Raw genomic sequence first — 21,841 nt, 5'->3', positions numbered from 1 at the left:
TTAACTCCTGGATTCAGTCCCTGCTAGGAGGGCTTGGTTCCTGAAACCTAAGATGAAAATGACCATGCGTGCTGTGCAGTAAGGCCATTTGAAGTAAGAAGCCTGTGTTTCTTCATAGACCTAATTGTGCATTTATTACAGAATGGCTTAAACTACACAAGGACTCATGCTTGAAGCTTGAGTAGTGCTTCAGGTCCATGGCATTACTCTTCTTAGCAGCCGTGGATTCTTTTTTTTTTCCTCACTGAATGTGTATAGCTTTTTGAACCAGATGTGAAGTGTTTACAGCCATGCTAGCAGCTCTGAGTTTAGCTAAATGCAAACATCAGCATGCTTACATGCTCACAATGGCAATGCTAACATGCTGATGTTTAGCAAGTATAATACAAAGTACAACTGAGGCTGATAGGAATGAGGTATTTGATCAAAAAACAGAGAATTGGGGAAATTTAAACTTCATGGTTGTGCTAGATGAAAAGTCAGATGCTCACCAAAGATATAATTAGGATTCATCCTAATTAATGGGGAACATTAATGCCTGTGCAAAATTTCATAGCAATCCATCTAATAGTAGAGATAACAACAACAAATAAAGTAACCGCAAACTTTGTCACCAGTAAGTTCATACAGTAATGAGGGTGGATTTACTTGATGTTGAGGGTTACTTTCCCAGAAGTCATTATTAAGGCCTCTGCCCCTACTACACAGTATACATAGATTTTTTTATGTGTCTTCTCAGATATAAATGTCAATTAATAGAAATTGCCATGGTCACACTGAATGGATGTCCAAGTGAACTTTTTTTTTCCCTTTTAGTCCCCAATTGGAAAAAGGATCGTAGAAACGCCGCTCTTCTCATGTCCACTATGAAAAACACGAGTTTAATTTTACGCACTAGGTTGTAGGTTTTCACTGACTGTCAGTTCTATTATCTTCCTCTAAACCCCAAATGGAAAACACAGACAGAAAAGTGTCTTATCTAAGAAAATGTCCATTGCTGATTTTACATGTCAAGAGAAGAAGTGGGGATCTTTAATGGGAAGCAGGAAAAACCTGGAAGTTGGGATATCTGAACCGCTTTTAATTAAGGAAACTCCAAATACATTAACAAATAGGAGCAGATATATTGTATAACCTACAACTTCTTTCTCCTGACGCCACCCATTCCTCCCCCCTTTTGCAGTTTACTTTTCTTCCCTCCCCTTTTCCTTGTTCCTCTTTTTATGCAGAAGTGGCTATATGTCCCTCCCCCTTCTTTTCCGTGTCTTTCATGCTTCATACGTTGTTGTTTTTTTGCCTCCCCCTCAGTTCCTACCTCCTCCTTTTTGCAGAACATTGTATTGTGTTCATGCCCCTCCCTCCCTTCCTAGCTTTTCTGAAGCAAAACCTTCAAACTCTTTTCCCTTCTGTTTCTGTTAAAAATGAAAAGTTTGCTCCCATTCTCTCACATTTTTTAGATGTTACACCCGTGATCTTTTCTGCCTTAAGCATAAGCCTGAATGAACTTCCTGTATGTCTCCACTTCTGAGCTTCACTGTACCCTCCTCCACTTCCCCTTCTGACCTCTCCTCCCTCTCTTCAGCTCAGCTTCTCTCTTCCTGAGCTCACTCTGTCGTTGACGTTCGCGTTGACTGGCCAGAGTCCGCGAGCTGAACACCCTCATCTTTATTTGATCTGCCGCCTTCCTCTGCCTCTCCCTATTTCTCTCTCTTCTTTCTCTCTCTCTCTCTCTCCATCTCTGCAGCTATTCACCCATTCATCTCTGTCCAGCCCTCAGGGTAAGTAGCCTAGAAAATATTTAACAGTTGACTGAGTATGCGTAGACTTGTCAGTAATGCACGCTCACACACACACACTTTGTTAGCGTAATGCATTTATTAGGGAAAAGCTAAAAGTGTGCAACAGGCACTCTAACCAACACACACACTCACTCAGAGCACAGAAACTTAAATGTTATGTAAAATCTGTTATACAAGTAGTGCTGACTGTGATGGAGATGTGCGTCTTTACTTCCTGGTTGTGTGCTCTAGCTGTAAAGTGTAAAGTTTGTTTGGGGGATGTGTGTTACCCTTGACCTGCATCATTCCTCTCATGCCTCTGAAAGTCTGGATTTCATTAACACAACCTGAGTGAGATAAGTTCATTGTGTTTTTCCTGTGCACAGAAGGTTAAAATCAGCTGATGGTGTGTTTCACTTCTTAAAGTACCTCAGATACTCTCTCTGACTGTATCTTGGTAAATTCGTTCTAGATTTGAATTACATTTTCTAACTTTGTCGTGGGTTTTCTTTCCCTTTTAACAAGAATCCTGTAACTTCTGTTTTTCTAGACTTGACTGTTATCTCCCACCAGCCGCTGGTTCTTGACACCACTTCCTGGTCTGTTTCTAACATCTGATTGGACATGGCGTACCATAGCTTCCTGCTGGAACCAATTAGCTGCCATGCCTGGAACAAAGATCGGACCCGTGAGTCTGCTCGCCTTCTCTGATTGGTCACTCTGGCCTTGTATTTCAGTGGCTTTGAGTGGTCCCATCTCTAAACAGCACTCCGTTTTAATCACAGGCATCATGGAACATCTTGCTTCACCTAGAGTCTGCGCCAAAGAACAAAAAGTGTAATAGTCGGAGGCTTGTGATTGGCTCCCAGGTGGGAGAAGGTATTTCCTGTTTCCTGTAGCAGTGAGGGTGGCGTCTCGGGGCCTTTCTGAGAGGCTCTTGTGCTCCGTTAGCTGCAGGAAACTAATGCCATATTTGGCTGTTTCAATAAGAGGTTTGGTTTCTGGGCAAAGCGGATGTAACAGGCAGCTGTGGTCGAGTCATACAGTCATACAGTTGTAGTTTAACTCAACTTGCAGGCTGAGCACTCGCTAAAAAACAAAAATGCACACTAAAGCACCCACACTGCTGCTCTCAGACAAACACTTCTGACTCATCTGCTGACTAAAACATGTGCAGGGCTTTGCTACAACTTTATGGGAAGGAAGGTCGCAGTTCTCGCACATTGTCTATTTAAAGATACCATGTGTCTGTGTGCTGCCTGCAGGCAGATACATACTGTATTTCTCTAGTTTTTCTCTGTTCTCATGCACCCAGTCAGCTGCTCTGTGTTCCACTCCACTGATCCGTAGTCATAAACTTCTCCTGTCAATCACTCTGTAATTTGTCCTCACACTACTGAAGTTCCTGTTTATATGTTTCACTGATTTGCAGTGCTTTCTTTGTGCACTTAAATGTGTTTCTGTGCTTCAGAGATCGCCCTGTGCCCCAACAACCACGAGGTCCACATCTACAAGAAAGATGGGACCAAGTGGACCAAGATCCATGAGCTGAAGGAGCACAATGGGCAGGTGACAGGTGAGACACATTCAACATATTTCCCAAAATGTATATCAGGAAGCGTGCACTAGGATAAAAAATCCTTTCTCCTGCAGGTATTGACTGGGCTCCAGACAGTAATCGTATAGTTACTTGCGGAGCAGACCGTAACGCCTATGTGTGGACCCTAAAAGAGGGCACATGGAAGCCCACCCTGGTCATCCTCAGGATCAACCGCGCTGCTCGCTGTGTGAAGTGGTCACCACGAGAGAACAAGTTTGCTGTAGGCAGCGGCTCACGCCTCATCTCCATCTGCTACTTTGAGCAGGAAAACGACTGGTGAGGTTTTAGAAGATAACTCCCTGCCCCTAATTAAGACGAAAGGCTGCATTTGATTATTGTGAACCATAACATTTGGAGATGCTAGCATGCTGTGTTATTACTGATAGGTGGGTGTGTAAGCACATCAAGAAGCCGATCCGCTCCACCATCCTCAGTCTGGACTGGCATCCCAACAATGTCTTGCTGGCTGCCGGATCCTGTGACTTCAAATGCAGGTAATAGTGAATCAGAAGCACACAGATGTGTTACTAGACTTGTGAGGACATTTTATTGACTACATTTAATACTTACAACTACTACTGCTACTTCTGTCTACTCTGTACATGTGGCCTATTGCATTTCTGTCCGTCATGGAAGAGGAATCCCTCCTCTTTCATTCTTCCTAAAGTTTCTCACATTTTTTTTCTTTTTGGCCCACAGGGTGTTCTCAGCCTACATTAAGGAGGTGGAGGATAAGCCCGGCCCCACTCCCTGGGGCAGCAAGATGCCGTTCGGGGAGATGTTGTTTGAATCCGGAGGGTCTGGAGCTACCGATCAGGCTTCAGGTGGAGGCGGTGGTTGGGTGCACAGCGTGTGCTTCTCACACTCTGGCAACCGCCTGGCCTGGACCTCCCATGACTCCACTGTGTCTGTCGCAGAGGGAGGCAAGACCGGCACGTAAGAGAGGGCGGGGCCGCATACCTGTGTGTCTGGGTGTGTTTGTATTTGTGTGTTGTAGATGTGCACTCTGACCTTTGTTATGACTCCACAGGGTGAACAGTCTGAGCTCTGAGACACTTCCTCTGCTGTGCGTCACCTTCATTACTGAGAACAGCTTAGTAGCAGCTGTGAGTATGCAATCCTAAAAATACTGGTTTGTTAATTAACCAGTTTAATTTATGTTGTTCAGTTACTTATTTATTGTGTGTTTGGGAGCTTGACAAATTCATTCAATAAGAGAACCAAATGTGAAAAGTAATTGCAATACTAACTGACTTCTTGGAGGAGTCTGCACTTTATACACAATTCACCCTGAACACCCCCACATGTTTTAAGTTATTTTGGTGGATTAGACCTCTGCTTGGGTCTAAAGTGGACAAAACTATGCTGGGATGAACTATTTAGAAGTTCAACCCTAATGGGTGCAACAAAGCTAACAGAAGAGTGATGGAGATGGTGGTAGTATTAAAAAAAAAAAAAAAAAAGCCATTGGGGACACAACCTGAAACAAACATATGCCATTAAGATCATTTGAGAGATTGTACACATTATGGCTTTGAGCGTTCCAGCTATATCTTGATATTACAACAAAAACCACAAGTGTCATAATAACATACGCATCCTATATATATCACATTATATTATTTATTCATATTCAGTATCTTCCAGCTCCGCCTGATTGCATCCTCGTGTGTTTCTGTTCCTCCAGGGCCACGACTGTTACCCCGTGCTGTTTGTGTACGACGGTGCCAAAGGCAGCTTGACATTTGGTGGCAAGCTGGACGTTCCTAAGCAGGCAGCCCAGAAGGGCATCAGTGCCAGGGAACGTTTCCAGAACCTGGACCGTCGGGCCTCAGAGACCCAGAGCACAGAGAAGGACCTGAACACCCTGCACAAGAACAGCATCAGGTGAGGAGAGACAATAAAATGCATATGTTTTGAGTCTTGACAGTAGATCAGGTTTCAAAGCTGTTGGGTTTTGAATCAGTTGTGTATTTCTAAGTCAAGGGTAAGTGAGATCTGTGTCTGAGATCTGAGAACGGTTGCAACTGTTAGAACATTGTGTATGAAGTGAAATTAAGAGATGTCTGATCTGAAAAAGCATTTCATTTCATGGCACATTTGGGAACTCACTCACAGACCACTTTTAATTTTACTGCCTGTGCAGACTCCTCAAAGGAAAAAAGAACAAAACACTTATTTGTCTTTCCATGTGGAAATATTTACAGTAACTGATTTTCCCATACACAACATAATTTCAAGTGTGCGTCGTCATTATTATACAAGGTCTCTTTTTAGAAACATCACATGCTTGTAAACAGAGTTTGACTTGTCTAACAACAACATTTCAGCCAAATCTCAGTGCTGGAAGGAGGACGAAACCAGTGCACCAAGTTCTGCACCACCGGCATGGATGGAGGAATGGGCATCTGGGATGTCAAGGTAACACATTGCACAGATTACACAAGCTACACTGATGTTGTCAAATGTGTATTTGTGTGACATCCTGTTGGCATGATGTTTTCCCAGACACAATATGAACATTGTTTTTAAATATGTCTCACTTTTTTTTTCAGACTCTGGAGTCTGCAATGAAGACCCTGAAGATAGTCTGAACCGAAGTTTACATTACGCCTAAAGTATATTAGCTTCTGGAGATATGAAGGAAATGCTGCCTTATTACACAAAGCTTCTTGGCCCTATTTTAATCAGGTATTTTTTATATACAAGTTAAACGATCAGACTCAGGTCAAACAATGTTTGTAATCCCTCTGAAGCTCTTTGCTGAGCTTGTTAAACTCAACACTGTATACTGACCACAGGTCTGCAAACGGTACTTAATGAGTTAGATTAGTATAATCACAGAGAGCTGAGTCTGAGCTGAATGCTTAAAGCAGGAATTTTATATTAATCATGATGAAAGGCTACAGTATTTGTTAAAAGCTTATGCTGGTCATAATATGCATTTAATAAATGATTGCTGTTACAGTGCTCAACAATGCTTGGTTCATTACAAGCAGGGTGTGTGTGAGTGAGTGCGTTTGTGTGTGTGTTTTGTCACATTCACCTTGCAGCATAGCTTATTGTTTTTGAAAATCTGAAGGTTTTAACAACATTAGGAAGTTGAGCTTGACAGTTCATTCTTGACGTTGGAAACAGCAGTTAAGAAACCATCTCAGCGCAAGGTCCACTTACTTGCTTGTTGTCCAAATGCTCAGAGTCATGTAAGGTTTGAACATCTGCAGCTCCAACAGAGCAAACTGATGAGGACCATGTGATGTGGCCAAAAGCTCAGAACAAGTGGTTTAGTATAACACTTCCATAATTTTGTTGACGTGTGAAAGACGAGTTTGAAGAGGAACAGTCAAAACTGAAGCAACAGACACCGCAAAGTCTCTCGTATGGGTCAAGCCCCAAAACTGCTCCATCCTACATTTCCCATAATGCAGCATGTTCTATCTTATCTTATCTTCTATCGTATCTTTCAATAGCAGTGGTGGAATGTAACTAAGTACACACACATACAAGTACTGTACTTAAGTACAACTTTGAGGTACTTTACTAGAATATTTTCTTTTCATGCTCATACTTCCTACTTCGGTTTTGTTATAGATGAAACTAACCAACAGTTTAAGCAAGTTGATCTGAAACGAGTGGTTTATCGATCGATAAGTCGATTGGCAGAAAATGTATTATTTTGATAATCATTAAAAAAACTGCATGCTTGCATACACTAGGAACACTTCATGGATTTGCTGCTTTTCCTTTTAATTGTTTGAATTTATGTTGAGTAATTTTGGGGTGTGGACTATTGGTTGGACAAAACAAGCATTGTGAAGGTGTCACTTTGGGCTCTGGGTAATTGTGGCGGCATTTTGTTTTTACAAGCCAATCAATAAATCGATCATTCCTGAATATAATCAGCAGATTAATCCATAATGAAAAGAATCATTAGTTGCAGCCTTATATGAAATAGTTGAAAATTAGCTTCACCTCAACCAACTACAACAGTAAAATCCTGCTTTTACATTAATGCATGAGTAATAATAATTAATGATGTAATATATACTAGTATAACTAGCAGGGGGCATCTTTCTACATTGAGTACTTTTACTTTTTATACCTTAAATACCATTTCCTGATTATACTTTTATTTAAGTAACATTTTCAATACATGACTATTACTTGAACATTTACACAGTGTGGTATAAGTACTTTTTCTCAGGTAAAGGGTTTAAATACTTCCTGCACCACTGATCAATAGAGCCTAACTGCCTAATAAAAGTCCCACTCCACACCTCCAGTTTGTAATAGCTTCTTGTCTCCAAACCCAATGAGATAACCCTGATGACATCACTATGACATCATCTGAGGATTTTTTTTCAGACTCCAGCCCCTCAGAGCCACAGGAGACATCAAGGAGACAACTGTTTTTATAGGCTGGGTGGCCTACTAACCTTGTCTTGTACATTAACAGCGGTGCTTCTTTTTTAGCTGAACACAATTATAAAGATATCATCAACCAGCCTCCAACGCCATGCCTGCATCTCCACCTAGCGGTAGAAACAGGAACTACACAGGAGCAATTCGGCGCAGCTTTCCACAGCTATGAATCAGTCCCTCAGAAAATGATGTGGCATCCTTCAGTGATGAAAAACAACCCTCCTCACCGAGTCGTGATGAGGTGAACCGGCGGCTGGATCTCCAGCAGAGAGAGAGAGAGAGAGAGAGAGAGAGAGAGAGAGACCACCAACATCAACACCACCACCGAGCAGGAAAAGCGGCTGTCTCCTCAGAGACCATCCCAGACGCCCACACTTCCGGACTGGAGCCTCTGGAGGCAGCTGGGTCGGCATGTATCCGTCTCCCGGTGCTTCTTAAGATGAGGATAAGACGACGACGTCTTCCCGATGAAGCGCCGATGGTACATTACGTTACATTAGACGTTACAATCTGAGCAGAGCTGATCAAATCGCGGCGGTTATTCGCTCAACACTCAGAGGGGATTCAGGCTTTAGCCATTCTGTCTGTCTGCTGTCAACTGTTGCTTATTCCCACTGTAAATGAATCTTGTAAGGTAGGTGAAATCATTTCATGTCATTTTATCCTGCTGATAATATCATTTATGATTAATAACCGCTGATAAATTAGAAATATGTATCATATTGCTGCCGGATAGTACTGAATTTAATGATGATGATGATGAGGAGGAGGAGGCTGCTGAGGATGATGGAGTGGGTTTAGGAATGTTGTTAAAAAGAAGTCAACATTTACATTTCAACATATCTTATTATTGATGATGTAATAATCTTGTAGCCCAGTGTTTATGTGCTTGACAAGCATTATTATTATCAACACACACACACACACACACACACACACACCTGCCACATCCCTCCTCTTCTTTGTCATCATCTTGCTGTCTCTTCTGTCTTTTTCCCTTTCTGTGTGCACAGTCTTTCTTGAAACACTCAGGAGGCCACACAAACACACATCCTCTCTTCCACTTGTATTTGGACTTACACATGAAAGCCACTTGGGTCTGGGTCAAGGCTGTCGTGGGGGGGTTTGGATGGGTTTCACACTAGGAAGAGGTCAAATAGAGTAGACTGTGGCTGCAACTGGCAATTATTTTCATTGACAGTTGATGTGCTGATTGGTTCCTCAATTAATCAGTTGTTTGGTCTGTAAAATGTGAGACAATAGTACATAATGTCCATCACAAGTTCCCAGAGCTCAGGGTGACATCTCTAAATGTCCAACCACCCAAATATATTCAATTTACACAGATAACAGCAAATCCTCACATCCGAGAAGCTGGAACCAGTTTGGTCAGTTATAAAAATAGTTTCAACTGTAGAGCAGACCTTTTAAACCCACATATTTTCTGTTCACCATGAGCAAAATCCCCTCAGTTTACCGTTTCATGTGTGTAAAGTCTGGGTTCATTGTGTTGTCATGCTATAGACTGAGGCAAATTATCATATTGATTGATTTATATTTGAATTGTCCTGCATGAGTACACAGCTGCCATAATTTAACTGCTTTGAGAATACAAAATCATTCAAGGAGGTGGGGGATGATTATGTTTACTATTTTGCTTTGTTTGTCCTTTTTTCCTTTTCACGTCTTTATATTAGAGCTGAAACGATTAATTAGTTGATCGACAGACAATTAATCTGCAGTGATTTTGATAATTGATTAATTGTTAGAGTTGTTTAATCAAGAAACAAATGGTAAATATTCTCTGGTTCAAGCTTTTCACATGAGGAGATGTTAGTGTTTTATATCATTTTAAACTGAATATTTGTTTGTTTGATTTCACCAAAAATGGCGTTTGAAAATGTCACCAATGTTTTTATACCAAACAATTCACAGATTCATCAGTAATGAAAATGATCATTTTTACATACCTCCTGTCGACCCCATCATGTCACACTCAAACATGCAATGAAGTCCAGTAGAATATAGAGCTACAACTAATATATTGATATATTCATTATCAATTTTAATCAATATATTGTTTAGTCTTTAAAACAAAAAATATAAAATCATTAAAAATACCTGTTACAATGTCCCAGAGCCCCAAACCCAAATATATTTAATTTATAGTGACTAAACAAAGAAACCAGCAAATCCTCACATTTGAGAAGCTGGACCCACAGAATATTTGACATTTTTGCTTGATAATGGATTCATTTATTATAAAAACTAATCAATCATTTATTAATTGTTTCAGCTCCACTGAAACGTTTTTTTTGTTATTTCCTTCCTTTTCAGAATCAGAAATACTTTATTGATCCCCGGGGGGACTGTATATACTTGATATACTGTATATATATTAATTAAGGTTCACCATTAACTGGACGGAGGTTGTGGTCTTCATGGTTCAATAAGCCAACTGGAGCAGAGAGCGTTCCTTCTGTCCATCCTGCTGTCTTATGAGAAGAGTTATCATGATGTTTCCGCAGCTCTGCTCCTCTCTGTCCAGTTAGTGTGTCTCTCTGCCTGGCCTCTGGCCTGGTAATTATCAGCCAGCTTGATAAAGTCATTAATGACCCGGCCAAGCCTGCTGGGCCTGGCACTGACACACACACACACACACACACACACACACACACACATGAAAGAGAGAGTTAGTCAGACAGTGTGGGGCCAGCGTTACAAGGCGAGAGGAAGCCTTTTTATTTGGGACAGGACGGTGTGTTTCTGGGCTGGATCAGTTAGTATTAATAACTCTGAATGAGTGTCACTCTAAAAACAGCTGCTTAAGGAACAGGAGCACAATGTAGGAGAAAGAGAAAAGAAAGCATGAGGCATTTTTGTTAAGATATTGTTTCCATGATTGTTATTTCCATGATTTGAGCCTTCTATCGCCACTACTTCAGTTTTATCTCCTGTATCTCAGTATCTGCAGGAGGATCAGGAGTGTCACATATATGATTTAAAAAGGTTTGAGCTGATATGTGAGAGGAAAACATCATGCTCTTCTGTCTGAGATATAAGATGGGCAAATTTAAGGGTAATATCTCTCCACTTTGACTGAAATGTTTCTGTCAGCAGAGTTTTATCTGTTTCCCTAATGAGGTGTCACATAAATGCACAGCTTAATGGATGTATATATGTTTGAATGATGCTGTTCAGTGTTTGATCTTCTGTGTTTCTACCTTTGGCTGAAACATCTTAAGGTTTGAAAGAACAAATTGATTGTCTCATGCACAAAAATTCATATATATGAATTATTAATTTGAGTGGTATTCCCTTCGATGGCCACCAATCTTAGAACAATGTGTGTGTGTGTGTGTGTGTGTGTGTGGGTGAATGTGTGTGTGAGACAGAGACATCGCTAAATCTAGGTCTCTTATGAAATCTGGCTCTGCAAGATGCAGCATAGAAACAGGGAGGGGTTGTGAGTGTATGTGTGTGTGTGCATGTGTTTTGTGTGTCTGCATGGACGTCTTTGTCCATTTGCGTTCCTGCATGTTAATTTAATCATCGGGAAGCAGAGAGGAGACATGGCCGGGGAACAGGAGAGGGAGATGGAAGAGATGAGGAAAGAAAGATGAAAGAAATGAGGAGTTTTCTGGTGTGGAAAAAAAAAAGACAATCCCTGCTCGGTGGTTTCCATGACAACAGTGACATCACTGATGGAGTGCTACCTCCTGTGCTGTGTGTTTGTTTGGGTTCCTGTGAAAAGTGTTCGTGTTCAAAGGAATAGATTTGTGTTTACATATATATGTGTGTGTGTGTGTGTGTGTGTGTGTGTGAATGTGCAGGCATATCTGCACATGATAATTGTATATGAAACAGATCATTGGGATAAACCTTCTGGTTCAGTCGGTCCGTGGTTACCCACTGTTGCCAGGCAACAGCAGTCATGGCAACAAGTTGAAGCATGATCCATCGTTGCTAAGCAAAAGGACAGGGTGGGGTGAAATTTTACGAGCACCATTTAGATACAAATGTTAAAGATGTTCCACGTTTTCTTAATGTTTAAAAATTGAATAAAAGAGTCCTTAGGATTCCCACAAATGCTGCTTTTAAGGACAGAAATCAGTAATATTGTTTTTTTTTCTCCTTTTAATTGTTTATTACCTTTACAGTATGTCTGATTGTTTCATGTAGCCAATATGTATGTGTCATTACAGATTTTAGTTCATTTATTAAAAATGAATTGGAATATCTAAACTTAAATCTGTTTTTTTTTTTGTGATGATTGCAGGTTTATGAACAACCGCGTTCCTCCTAACAAGAGATACCAGCCCACAGAATATGAGCATGCTGCCAACTGTGCCACGCATGCGGTGAATGCACACACAGACCACAGAAAGCTATCATTAACCTCACACAGATGAAATGACACTCAGAGAAAACAGGAAAAAATCCAGCAGTATTATATAACAGATAAATGAGAGACACCTCCAGTTTTTTTTTTTTAACTACACCTACACCATGCACTAGATTTCAGTTTATCCTGCATGTTGGCCTGTTTGTCTCTCTGTGTCTCATGTTTCATTTATGTTATGAATTCATTTAGTTATGGATAATCCCCAGCCTGCTGGGCAGCTCAGTGTTGCACTTCCAGTCAGAGGACCAATGGGAGCAACTGTCAGCCTGGGTGTATGGGGCGGGGCTCAGCTCGCTCTTCATCATCTCCACCCTGTTCCACACTGTGGCCTGGAAGAAGAGCCACCTACGGTACACACACACACACACACACAAAAAGACTCGCACACATTTCAACACAATATTTGAACTGGATTGTAATATATATGGTTATAAGAGGACTTCTTGAACACTGACCGTCCTCTCACAGATTCACACTGGAACAAATATATATCCCACACTCCTGATCTGTTTTTGTCATTTAAAACACACTGATGCTACATGTATAAACAGTGTCACTCAGTTGTCATGAGGCTGTTTGGTCTCTCTCTTCAGGTCTGTGGAGCACTGTTTCCACATGTGTGACAGGATGGTGATCTATTTCTTCATTGCTGCCTCCTACGCCCCGTGGTAAACAACCAAGCCTATCTAGCTACCTGTGTGTGTGTGTATGTTTGTGTATATATGTTAGGTGAGTGCGTATATACAGTGTTTGTAATTATTTGTTCCTGTTCCATGCTTTACCAGGCTGAACCTGCGTGAGCTGGGTCCCTGGGCGAGTCACATGCGCTGGCTGGTGTGGGTCATGGCCTCTTTTGGAACCACCTACGTCTTCTTCTTCCATGAGAGGTCGGTTCCTGCATTCATGCATTTACGTTTATCAGTTTTGGACTGTCTCTCTATTTATTAATCTAATTAAATGTTCCTCCATGTGTGACAAAGTAATCTCAACTCAAAGGTCCACATACTAGCTTTTTTCTGAGCTTACAACTGCATCCCATGATTCATTAGCGAATGGAGCTGGCCAAGGTCAGTATCCACACCTAGGTGTAGAAGGTCAGTCCACAAATGTTGGTACTCTTGACATTAAATACCATTTAAAACATTTAAAATCAGAGGTGAGTACCCTTCTTCATAGAGCTTCACATCTTATCAGTGAAGAGGATAGAGAGAGGGAGTAACAGCATCACACCTTGACGTAAGACCAGGACAGACACTAGGACCCCCCTTATGTGGCTGGGCTGTCAGAACTTCTAGCGAGAGTCTTCCCTGGACAAGAGACTGAACGAACAATAGAAACACCAGAAACTGGTCACAGCATTGACTGGGAAGGGATCACCAGGAGTCCCTGGATGCCTGGAGAAAGATCATGAAGGCCATCCACATTTGACACCAAAGACCATCCTTGAACAGAGACAGGGCTGATGATATATGACCTCTTGTTATCATTTGATCGAAGTTCCATGCTCAGGTTTCATGAGACAGTGTTGAAAACTCAGAAAAAGCTATTAAGTGGCTGTTGAGTTGACATTATTTTGTCCCAAGGTTAAGTCTAGCTGAAATATTCTTCTCTGTATCAGGTACAAGATCATGGAGTTGATCTGCTATACGGTGATGGGAGTTTTTCCTGCCTTGGTCATCCTCTCAATGGTGAGCACACTCATTTAGTCTCACCTGTAGTTGTTGAGGTTTCAACATTTCCTTGTTGAAATGTCTTTAAAACATAAACATAATAATATTTCTGCTTCTTCCCAGCCGGAGCAGTCTGGGTTGTGTGAGCTGCTGGCGGGCGGAGCCTGCTACTGTCTGGGGATGTTTTTTTTCAAAAGTGATGGCATTGTCCCATTCGCTCATGCCATTTGGCACCTGTTTGTAGCTATGGGAGCAGCCATACACTACTACGCCATCTGGAAGTACCTCTATGCCCAGCCACCCAATCAGGTTCAGACCGCCAGATGACATCAGCGCTGACCTCACAGGAAGTAGCTCCTGTGTTGGAGCAACTTCAAGGGGATGATGTGAGCTGTGTCCCAATTCAGGGACTGCCTCCTTTTGAAAGCAAGTAGGCTGAACCTCCTCCCAAAACAAGACGGTGTAGCCTCACAGTAACAAAAACTAATGGTGCATTTAGGTGATCCTCCTCAACTCGTAAAGGTAAACAAAGCAACGTTCATCACCAGGAAGTTTCACTGAACTGACCGGCAAAGTTGTAACAAGACTAAGAGTCTACAGCCACGCTAGCTGCTCTGTGAGGGTGTGCTTAGGCACAGCTTTGAACGAAATGCTAACGTCAGGTATAATGTTTTTTGATTAGCACTAAAAAAAGTAAAAAGTTTGGTGTTTGGTGGCACAAGAGGAAAAGTGAGGGGACAGACAGTGTACCAGTAATGTTAAATGCATCCATTTACCATTTTTGTGATTACCATCGCATCAAGACGGTTAGCACGAACAAAAGATGGAGTTTATGTCTTGCTGCCCTTATTTACATCCTGCACTGGCTTTTGTGTGACTGATGACAACCTGACCAAATATCAAATATCTGGTAAATATGATGATGTGGTCATGTGATATCTCGTGAGTTGATGAGGACATTTGAACGCACCATTAAGTAATTTCCCCGGCATGCGATGGATTGTAGGGTACTGGAAATAATACACCAGTAGTTTTTGCCAAATGTGTCAAAATCGAAGGCTGCGTTTGGAGGAGACATTTGCCTTGAGACAAACTTTCAGCCTGTTGTAATAACTCTGGACTTCAAAGGAGGCAGCCTGTCAATGGGACACTGTGTTTTATGTTTTTACCAGTCCAGTTTGGTTTAATTTTATGTTACTTTTGCAGGAACTTTCATTCCAATGATCAGGGGTTAAATTACTATTCTTGGAGATTTCTCTCTGTGGTGCACTACCAGATTCAGTGTTCAGACGTTGAATTGAAGGCATTGTCTTATTGTCAAGAGGAAGGCAATGTTTACAATTAGCTGACTTGACTATCATAATTAGTTTTAGAACATCATTTAAAGTATTATTATCATCATTAACAGAAAGTGTTGTTTTTGGTCTGATTATATTTAGGAGGTTGCAACATCAGTAATTTACTATTCCAATTCAGAGCGCTAGACAACATTATTACTGTTATTGTTATTAGTTGTGCTGTCTACACTGTAGTACACTATATGGTTTAACAGCGGTTGCTTCAGTTGGTGATTTACTGTGATTTCCAAATCAAGCATGATCGTAGAACGCTGAATCTTTTTCTTTTTATGTTGAACATACAGATATTCATGGTTTTAGGAGACTTTACTTGTGTGCGTCCACATTTACCAGGCTCTACGCAGTAGATTATCAAGCATAATTACTGAATTTTAATAGTTTACTGTTGTTGAGTAGGTTTAGTAAGTGAAGATGTCATCAGTACGATTTATACAGTATATATTTATCGATGACGTACAGTATATGTTGACTTCATCTATATTTTCTTCTAATGTACTTCTAGTGTCAGCTGATTATTTTCATCACCTTCAACCTAATGAATGGGACCTATTTGATAGAGTTTGTCAAAGCTACACGGTTGAACCTCAGAAGGGAAAACCACTGTCCGATTCAGCACTGCCAGAAGACTTACTGCCGTAACTGATAGCACACTACTACCATATACATCTCACACTTGAAAGGAAACTGAAGCTATAGTATTGTTGAACAATCTGGCCCAATATTAAGGCATCTCAGGTGTGTGTGTGTGTGTGTGTGTGTGTGTGTGTGTGTGAGAGAGAGAGTATGTGTGTGTTTGTATGTATGTATCCTATACTATCGGACTCCCATGAATCCAAAGCCTCTAATTGGCTGAGTCTATGTTTACACGTGAACGCATGTACCTTGAACACATAAAAAGTATATTTGAAATGTGTGTGTACTCTTAGTGTTAAGCTGTATGTGGTGGCACACGGTATATTGGACGAGCTTGTATAGTATAAAGATAAATGTTGCTAGAGGACCAAAAGGTCATACCGTCTAGTATTCATAGGTGTGACATATATTTTTGAAATCCTCTGCTCCTGTTCAACATATTTTCACTGCTGTCTGTCTCTCAGGATTTGGATCATTTGGGCTTAAAAGCCTGTGGAGACACACTCAAGGACCTCTAAAGCTGCTCCGGTTGTTCGGGCGCTGTCTGCAGCAACGAAAATGATCAAATAACTGTGAAGCTGCTTTCTTTAATGCTGGCACCACTCCATACAGCTTCACTTGCTTACTCACATCCCCCAAGTAGGGCAGCAGTCCCACAAGTTTTCTGCAAGCTTTACATATGGGTAATATTTATAAAATAGCCAAACAGGAGGAAGCTTTCTGGCAGATAGAAACTGACATACAACCACTGCAGATATTATAGCAGCGGATGTGTTTATAGATTATAATAAGGAACTAGAAATAATACCTTCACCAAAGCTGTACAACCCTCTAAATTCGCTGTCAAATTTGCATCAAAATACACTGTGATAAACACGTAAGAGATGAATATGCCAGATTTTCTTTCATTCAAAGAAGTGCAGTAGGTCCAGAAAAAATGAGGAAGACAAAAATTGCTTTGTCTTACAATGTTAAGAGGTCATTTTTAAAAATGACTGGATCCACACCAAAAACTAATCACTTAGCCTATGACCAAACTTTACACTATTTTTTAAAGATATCCTGCTGACTAGCAGACAAACAAAATGAGAACCAAGAAAAACAAATAAAATTATCCAAGTTTTATTGAGTAAATCTGCACATTTTTAACAAAGGAGCAGCTGTCTAACAGCCCCTGAACAACAGGTCCTGGGGTCTCAAATATACTTTCATTTCAAAACTCCACAATGTTCATTCCTCAATAAATAAACAGTTGCAGTTCCAACTTACCAACCAGCATATGAATGCATCATTATACTGAAGGGTCCAAACTTTAGTCATTATGGTTTGAGACGTCTAACCAACAAACACACCAGGGTTAAAATAACCTGGATTTAACACAAATCGTTGTTATTATCATTGTTTACCATTTTGTTTCGTCATTAGAGAGTGGTTTATTGTCACAGTGGACTGAGGATTGCATTTGTCACACTGTGCATTTGTCTGTTTGGAAGGAAACTCTTCAGATATATTCTCAAATTTAAGAGTACCTTTTAGTATTTGTACAATAAGTGTTTACTTGAGCCTCTGAGAAACACCAGAGGCCTGTACTACGAAGCAGGATTTGAGGTTAGCGAGGTAACTTCAGGGTTAACAAATCGCCATGGCAACTAATGCTGCAGGTTCGAGATCAACTCATATAAGTACCGCCCACTGACCAATCAATTCTCTTGGAAAACGGCATCATCAATCTTAGAAGATCCGGTGGACCTCGGGACTCGGATCGTGAGAGGTTCAGAGACCGGCAGAGACCTTTGGCTTTCCCTGACGGTGTTTTATATGAGAATATAGATTCTGGGAATGACTTCTGCGTGCATTTCATTGTGCTTTTGTATACCGACATCATCCTCCAACAGAGACTGATTGAAGTACTTGTTGTACTATATGAAAGTAAGACTACTCACTGCTTTGAATTTTGTTTTTATATTTATGTTTTATTTGCCCCCCCAAGTCCGTCTGAAACACCGGGGATGCAGTTGACAGAATAAGGCTAAAACTAATTTAATTTAACTGAATACACAATGTAATAAGTCAGATCGCCTAATGATGGGGCAGTGATATTATTAGCAGCTGCAGCTGTGTTGCTTTTAGCCTGAATGATGTGTTTAACTTATTCGTGATTGTCTGATATTGTAGTTTGCTCTTGGTTTGTAATATATGCAGCTCTGCTACCCGTAGACCTGTCCACGTTTGTGATTGGTCAGATGCTGCAAACACCGCCTCTGTCGTGTGACCGCGCTCGTGGCTAGATTGGGATACCCTGGTTAACTTGCTTCGTAGTACAGGCCTCAGGTGATTGAACGTTTGCTAGTTTGGAGTACTCCGGGGGTTTTATAGCCTATCATAGCCAGTATTTTGCAGGATTGGCGACGGTGAGATGAAGTATTTGAGGATTTGATGTGTGTCTGTCTTGTCTTGGTTATAATATCTGTCTCATTCGGACATACAGTGCCCACCTGACTTTGTATAGAGTTTTATAAACTCTCCATGAAGCCTTCATGGACCCTCTGTACATTGTTTATAGACGCTCTGTGATTGTGGAGCTGCTGACTCTGTTCTCAGTGCTGCTGGTGTTTTCTTTCTGGTCGTATGAGACTGATAATATTATCTCATATTCTTTCTCTCTCTCTCCAGTTTTCATAATTTCTTGTGTCTGTGGTGCTTTTGTGCTGTGACAAGCCTATATGATGCCAACAATGCTTTTATCTTTTCTAATTCTCTTGTAATAAAAAAGTTTTTTCATGCAGTATGTTCCTGGACATTTAATAATGTTTCACCTGTTGAAAAACATCCTTTTGTCCACAGACGCTGTTGAAGGTAAATATCAGGGAAACTCTAAACATTACTGTTATTAACATAAAGCCATAAAAATGTGGAGAGAATGGAATCTACAAAATCAAGATAGTCATTCTTGTACATTTACCCATGTCACATTTAATGAATACAAATAATGAATAAAAGTAGGTCCTAATTATGAATGATGAAGAGAAACTAGCTCCTAAGTACCTGTGAATCTGTGTACTACTGTCACCATATTTAAAACATTTACTTGGAATACACCATTAGCTCAAACATATTTTATTATATTATTATTATATTATATATCATATTTAGAGCACATTTTATATCAATCCATAATGGGTCCATCCGATCTTTATGTTGACTTCCTCTATACGACACAAACAAGACTGTTTTTTAAAAAAGAAATATTTATTTATTTACTCTATCGCAGTTTGCAAATTGTTTCAAAATCACTGTTGAAACAAATTCACTGTGGTGTAGACACATCAAGGTTTTTTAGTTTTGTTTCCCCTTTATTCAACAGATCAAAAATAATAAGCAAACATAAAGACAAGGACAACAAGTAGGCTAATTGAACACCATGAAAAGTTTGGGGATTATTAAATACTAAACTGCTGTAAATAACACAACCTGTGATAAACTCTGTTAAAATAAACAGGATGAAACAACATTTTATAATAATGATTATTTATTTCACAAGTTATTTATTCAATATTAAACAATTTAGATCCCCATTACGCCACTGCTTCCATGTTGTGCCCATACCACCGGTGACCGCCAGGCGGCAGCGTGTCCGTACACTCGGGTGCCAGAGCAGGTGCGCCGAGGTGAGGCAGCGCGGAAAGCTCGGGTGTTTCCGTCTCGGCTCGGCAGGGAACCGCTGTGGATGTGGGAATGCGGTTGCCGGAGGCAGCGGGCATTGCTGGACACTCGGCGGAGATGTGCGTACAGAAACCGGAGCCCTCAGCGGTTGGCTGTCGTCCACGTTAACGGGCTGTTTTGGGGATGTGGGTGGGAGCCCCGGACGGCTGGGTGTCGCTCGGAACAGAGCAGCTGGGGTTTTTTTCCCCCATTTTCCCGGGGATTTTCTATCTTGTAGGGGAGGCGGAATGAGAGAGAAGCCAAGAAGGATTCCCCAGCACTATGGAGCCACGCATTGCAGGCAGCGTGAGTACTAACGCAACAGACACCCAGAAGAGCCCTCAGGGGACTGGGCTTGTCACTGCTAGAATCACACCTCAACTTTTACAGGACCTATTTTATTCACGGGTAGACGCGCCACAGCTTTTTTAAATATTTTATTTTTTTAACCTCCCTAGTACTTAAAAACAGCTATTTTATTTTCATTGTGGTTGAGTGTTCTTCACGTGTCGAAAGTGTTTACGATAATTGACTGATGGTCGAGTGTGGTGAGCTCGACTACAATCATTAGACACACCTGCTGACCGTTAGAGGCCGGGCTGTTAGCTTTTAGTGCCGCGCCTGACGACTCATCAGCGGATTAATTTCTGAGGATTTTCTCCTGCCTTTTGTTGCTATGGCGGTTGCTACTGACGACCATTGAGCCCAAAGTCGTAAACAGACGGACGGACACCAAGTAAAGGGCAGACCCTTAGTAGTCATAAGTTCTGTCCAATATTATGCAGTCTGTTAAAGGTGTCAAGTGTTTCTTCACGCAGCTTTTATTTCTGACCTTCTCGTAGTCCAGACAAGGACAAGACAGCAAGTCAAAAGGTGCTGGAGAAGTTGTAGTCTGTGTGACATGATTACCAAATGTAACACTACCTCCTGGCTCACAAAACACAACCTACTAATGCAAAATTTAGGCCTCTCTCTCTCTCCGTTTCTTTTTCTGTGAGTGTGTGTAGACACGGAGGGTGGGGGGGGGGGGGGTTCTTGGTCTCAGGATTGAGTTAACTGCGGCCAAGTAGCCAGATTACTGTGGATTAGCAGGCATTTAAAATAGTCACGTTATCCCACCAGTGCTTGCAGAGTCAGCTACAACAACACCTTTTAGGCTGCCTGCCAGATATTTTCTCAAAAGAAACTATATATTGTGTAAGTGGATAACTGCACAAGTAGCAGTCAAAACAGACTGCCTGAGCTGCTGCTTTCATCTGCTGACAAATCTGCTGCTACACTGGCTGCAAAATGTTCACTTGGTTCCTGATGTAACCTGCATGAAAGGTCTTCATCGGTCAAAGGAGTTCAGCCAAAGCCGAGAGTGAAGTGTGACTCACCTTCGGCAGGGACATGGATTGGAAACGGACCTGTTTGTTGAGATAAAAATGCATGACCTGGATGTAGGCAGACATCATGTTTTATCATTTTTCATTTAGGCTTTATTGAATCAAGTTCAAGGTTACATCTTCACAAGACAGCTGGCAGGAAGAACACAGTCAGCACACTTGCAAGGGGAACGATGCACACAGTCAGAGGCTGGAAAATGCAAAAATATAAGATATTAGAGCTTAAACGAGTAATCGATTAGTGGATTGACAGAAAATGAATTGGCAATGAATTGTTTAAGTCATGTGTCAACCAAAAATGCCAAACGTTTGTTGGTTTCAGCTGGTCAGGTTACAAATGTGATGATTTGTTGTTTTGTCGATCAGACAAAACAAGCAAGCAATCTGAAGTCACTTTCTGTCTTTCTATAAATAAATAATACATTGATTAAATATGTGCACAAATACAGGCACTCAGCGGTATGAAGAACAACTTTTTTGGAAACAAAAGCAGCGTAGGGAAGGCAGACAGCATTGAGAGATCTCGTCTTTAATACATCATGGGTTTGGTCTTTTCATGAGATTTGTTGACCATAAGAAAAATATGGAATAACACCAAACTTATGGCTTTTATAGGTTGGTTGATATTGTACACTGTACTGTGCAACATAGAAAATCTGTAAAGAAAATAGTCCTTAGTTTGTCAAAAAAACTAATTTGTGCGTTTAAAAATTAACCTACCCTGCTATGTGGTATATTAAACACAGGATCTGAATGTCATATTTCACATCGTTGGTGATGATCAACCAATGTTTTGATTTGAAAATTGAATGAGTCTAGAACTTCTAAAAGACTAGATGAATCACTATGGTTAAATCATGAACTGACGGTCAGTATGTGAATTTA

General features: G+C 41.0%; 2 protein-coding genes across 3 annotated transcripts; both read left to right on the top strand.

Annotated features, from left to right (window-relative positions):
* The first annotated feature begins 1,600 nt into the window (after positions 1-1,600).
* Positions 1,601-6,348, top strand: LOC139295116 (actin-related protein 2/3 complex subunit 1B-B-like). 2 transcript variants are annotated; one of them, XM_070917216.1, is made up of 11 exons: positions 1,601-1,778; positions 2,329-2,466; positions 2,564-2,657; positions 3,250-3,354; positions 3,432-3,654; positions 3,765-3,872; positions 4,078-4,314; positions 4,409-4,484; positions 5,066-5,265; positions 5,709-5,799; positions 5,934-6,348. In XM_070917216.1, exons 2-11 carry the CDS (start codon positions 2,443-2,445, stop codon positions 5,970-5,972), a joined length of 1,197 nt encoding a protein of 398 aa, XP_070773317.1. In that variant the 5' UTR covers positions 1,601-1,778; positions 2,329-2,442; the 3' UTR covers positions 5,973-6,348. The 2 variants fall into 2 exon arrangements, with proteins under 2 accessions (XP_070773317.1, XP_070773326.1); XM_070917225.1 differs by lacking the exon at positions 2,564-2,657 and having other exon boundaries at positions 1,602-1,778.
* Positions 6,349-8,420: 2,072 nt separating this feature from the next.
* LOC139298122 (monocyte to macrophage differentiation factor 2) lies at positions 8,421-14,202 on the top strand. The gene is made up of 7 exons (XM_070920997.1): positions 8,421-8,434; positions 12,080-12,161; positions 12,395-12,555; positions 12,799-12,873; positions 12,991-13,092; positions 13,824-13,893; positions 13,999-14,202. The coding sequence occupies exons 1-7, from the start codon at positions 8,421-8,423 to the stop codon at positions 14,200-14,202; spliced, it is 708 nt and encodes a 235-aa protein (XP_070777098.1).
* Positions 14,203-21,841: the final 7,639 nt, after the last annotated feature.

The sequence above is a fragment of the Enoplosus armatus genome, chromosome 2 (assembly GCF_043641665.1).
Source record: "Enoplosus armatus isolate fEnoArm2 chromosome 2, fEnoArm2.hap1, whole genome shotgun sequence".
In the NCBI taxonomy this organism is placed as follows: Eukaryota; Metazoa; Chordata; class Actinopteri; order Centrarchiformes; family Enoplosidae; genus Enoplosus; species Enoplosus armatus.
Note: the sequence above shows the minus strand (reverse complement) of the source record. Positions and strands in the feature narration are given on the sequence as shown.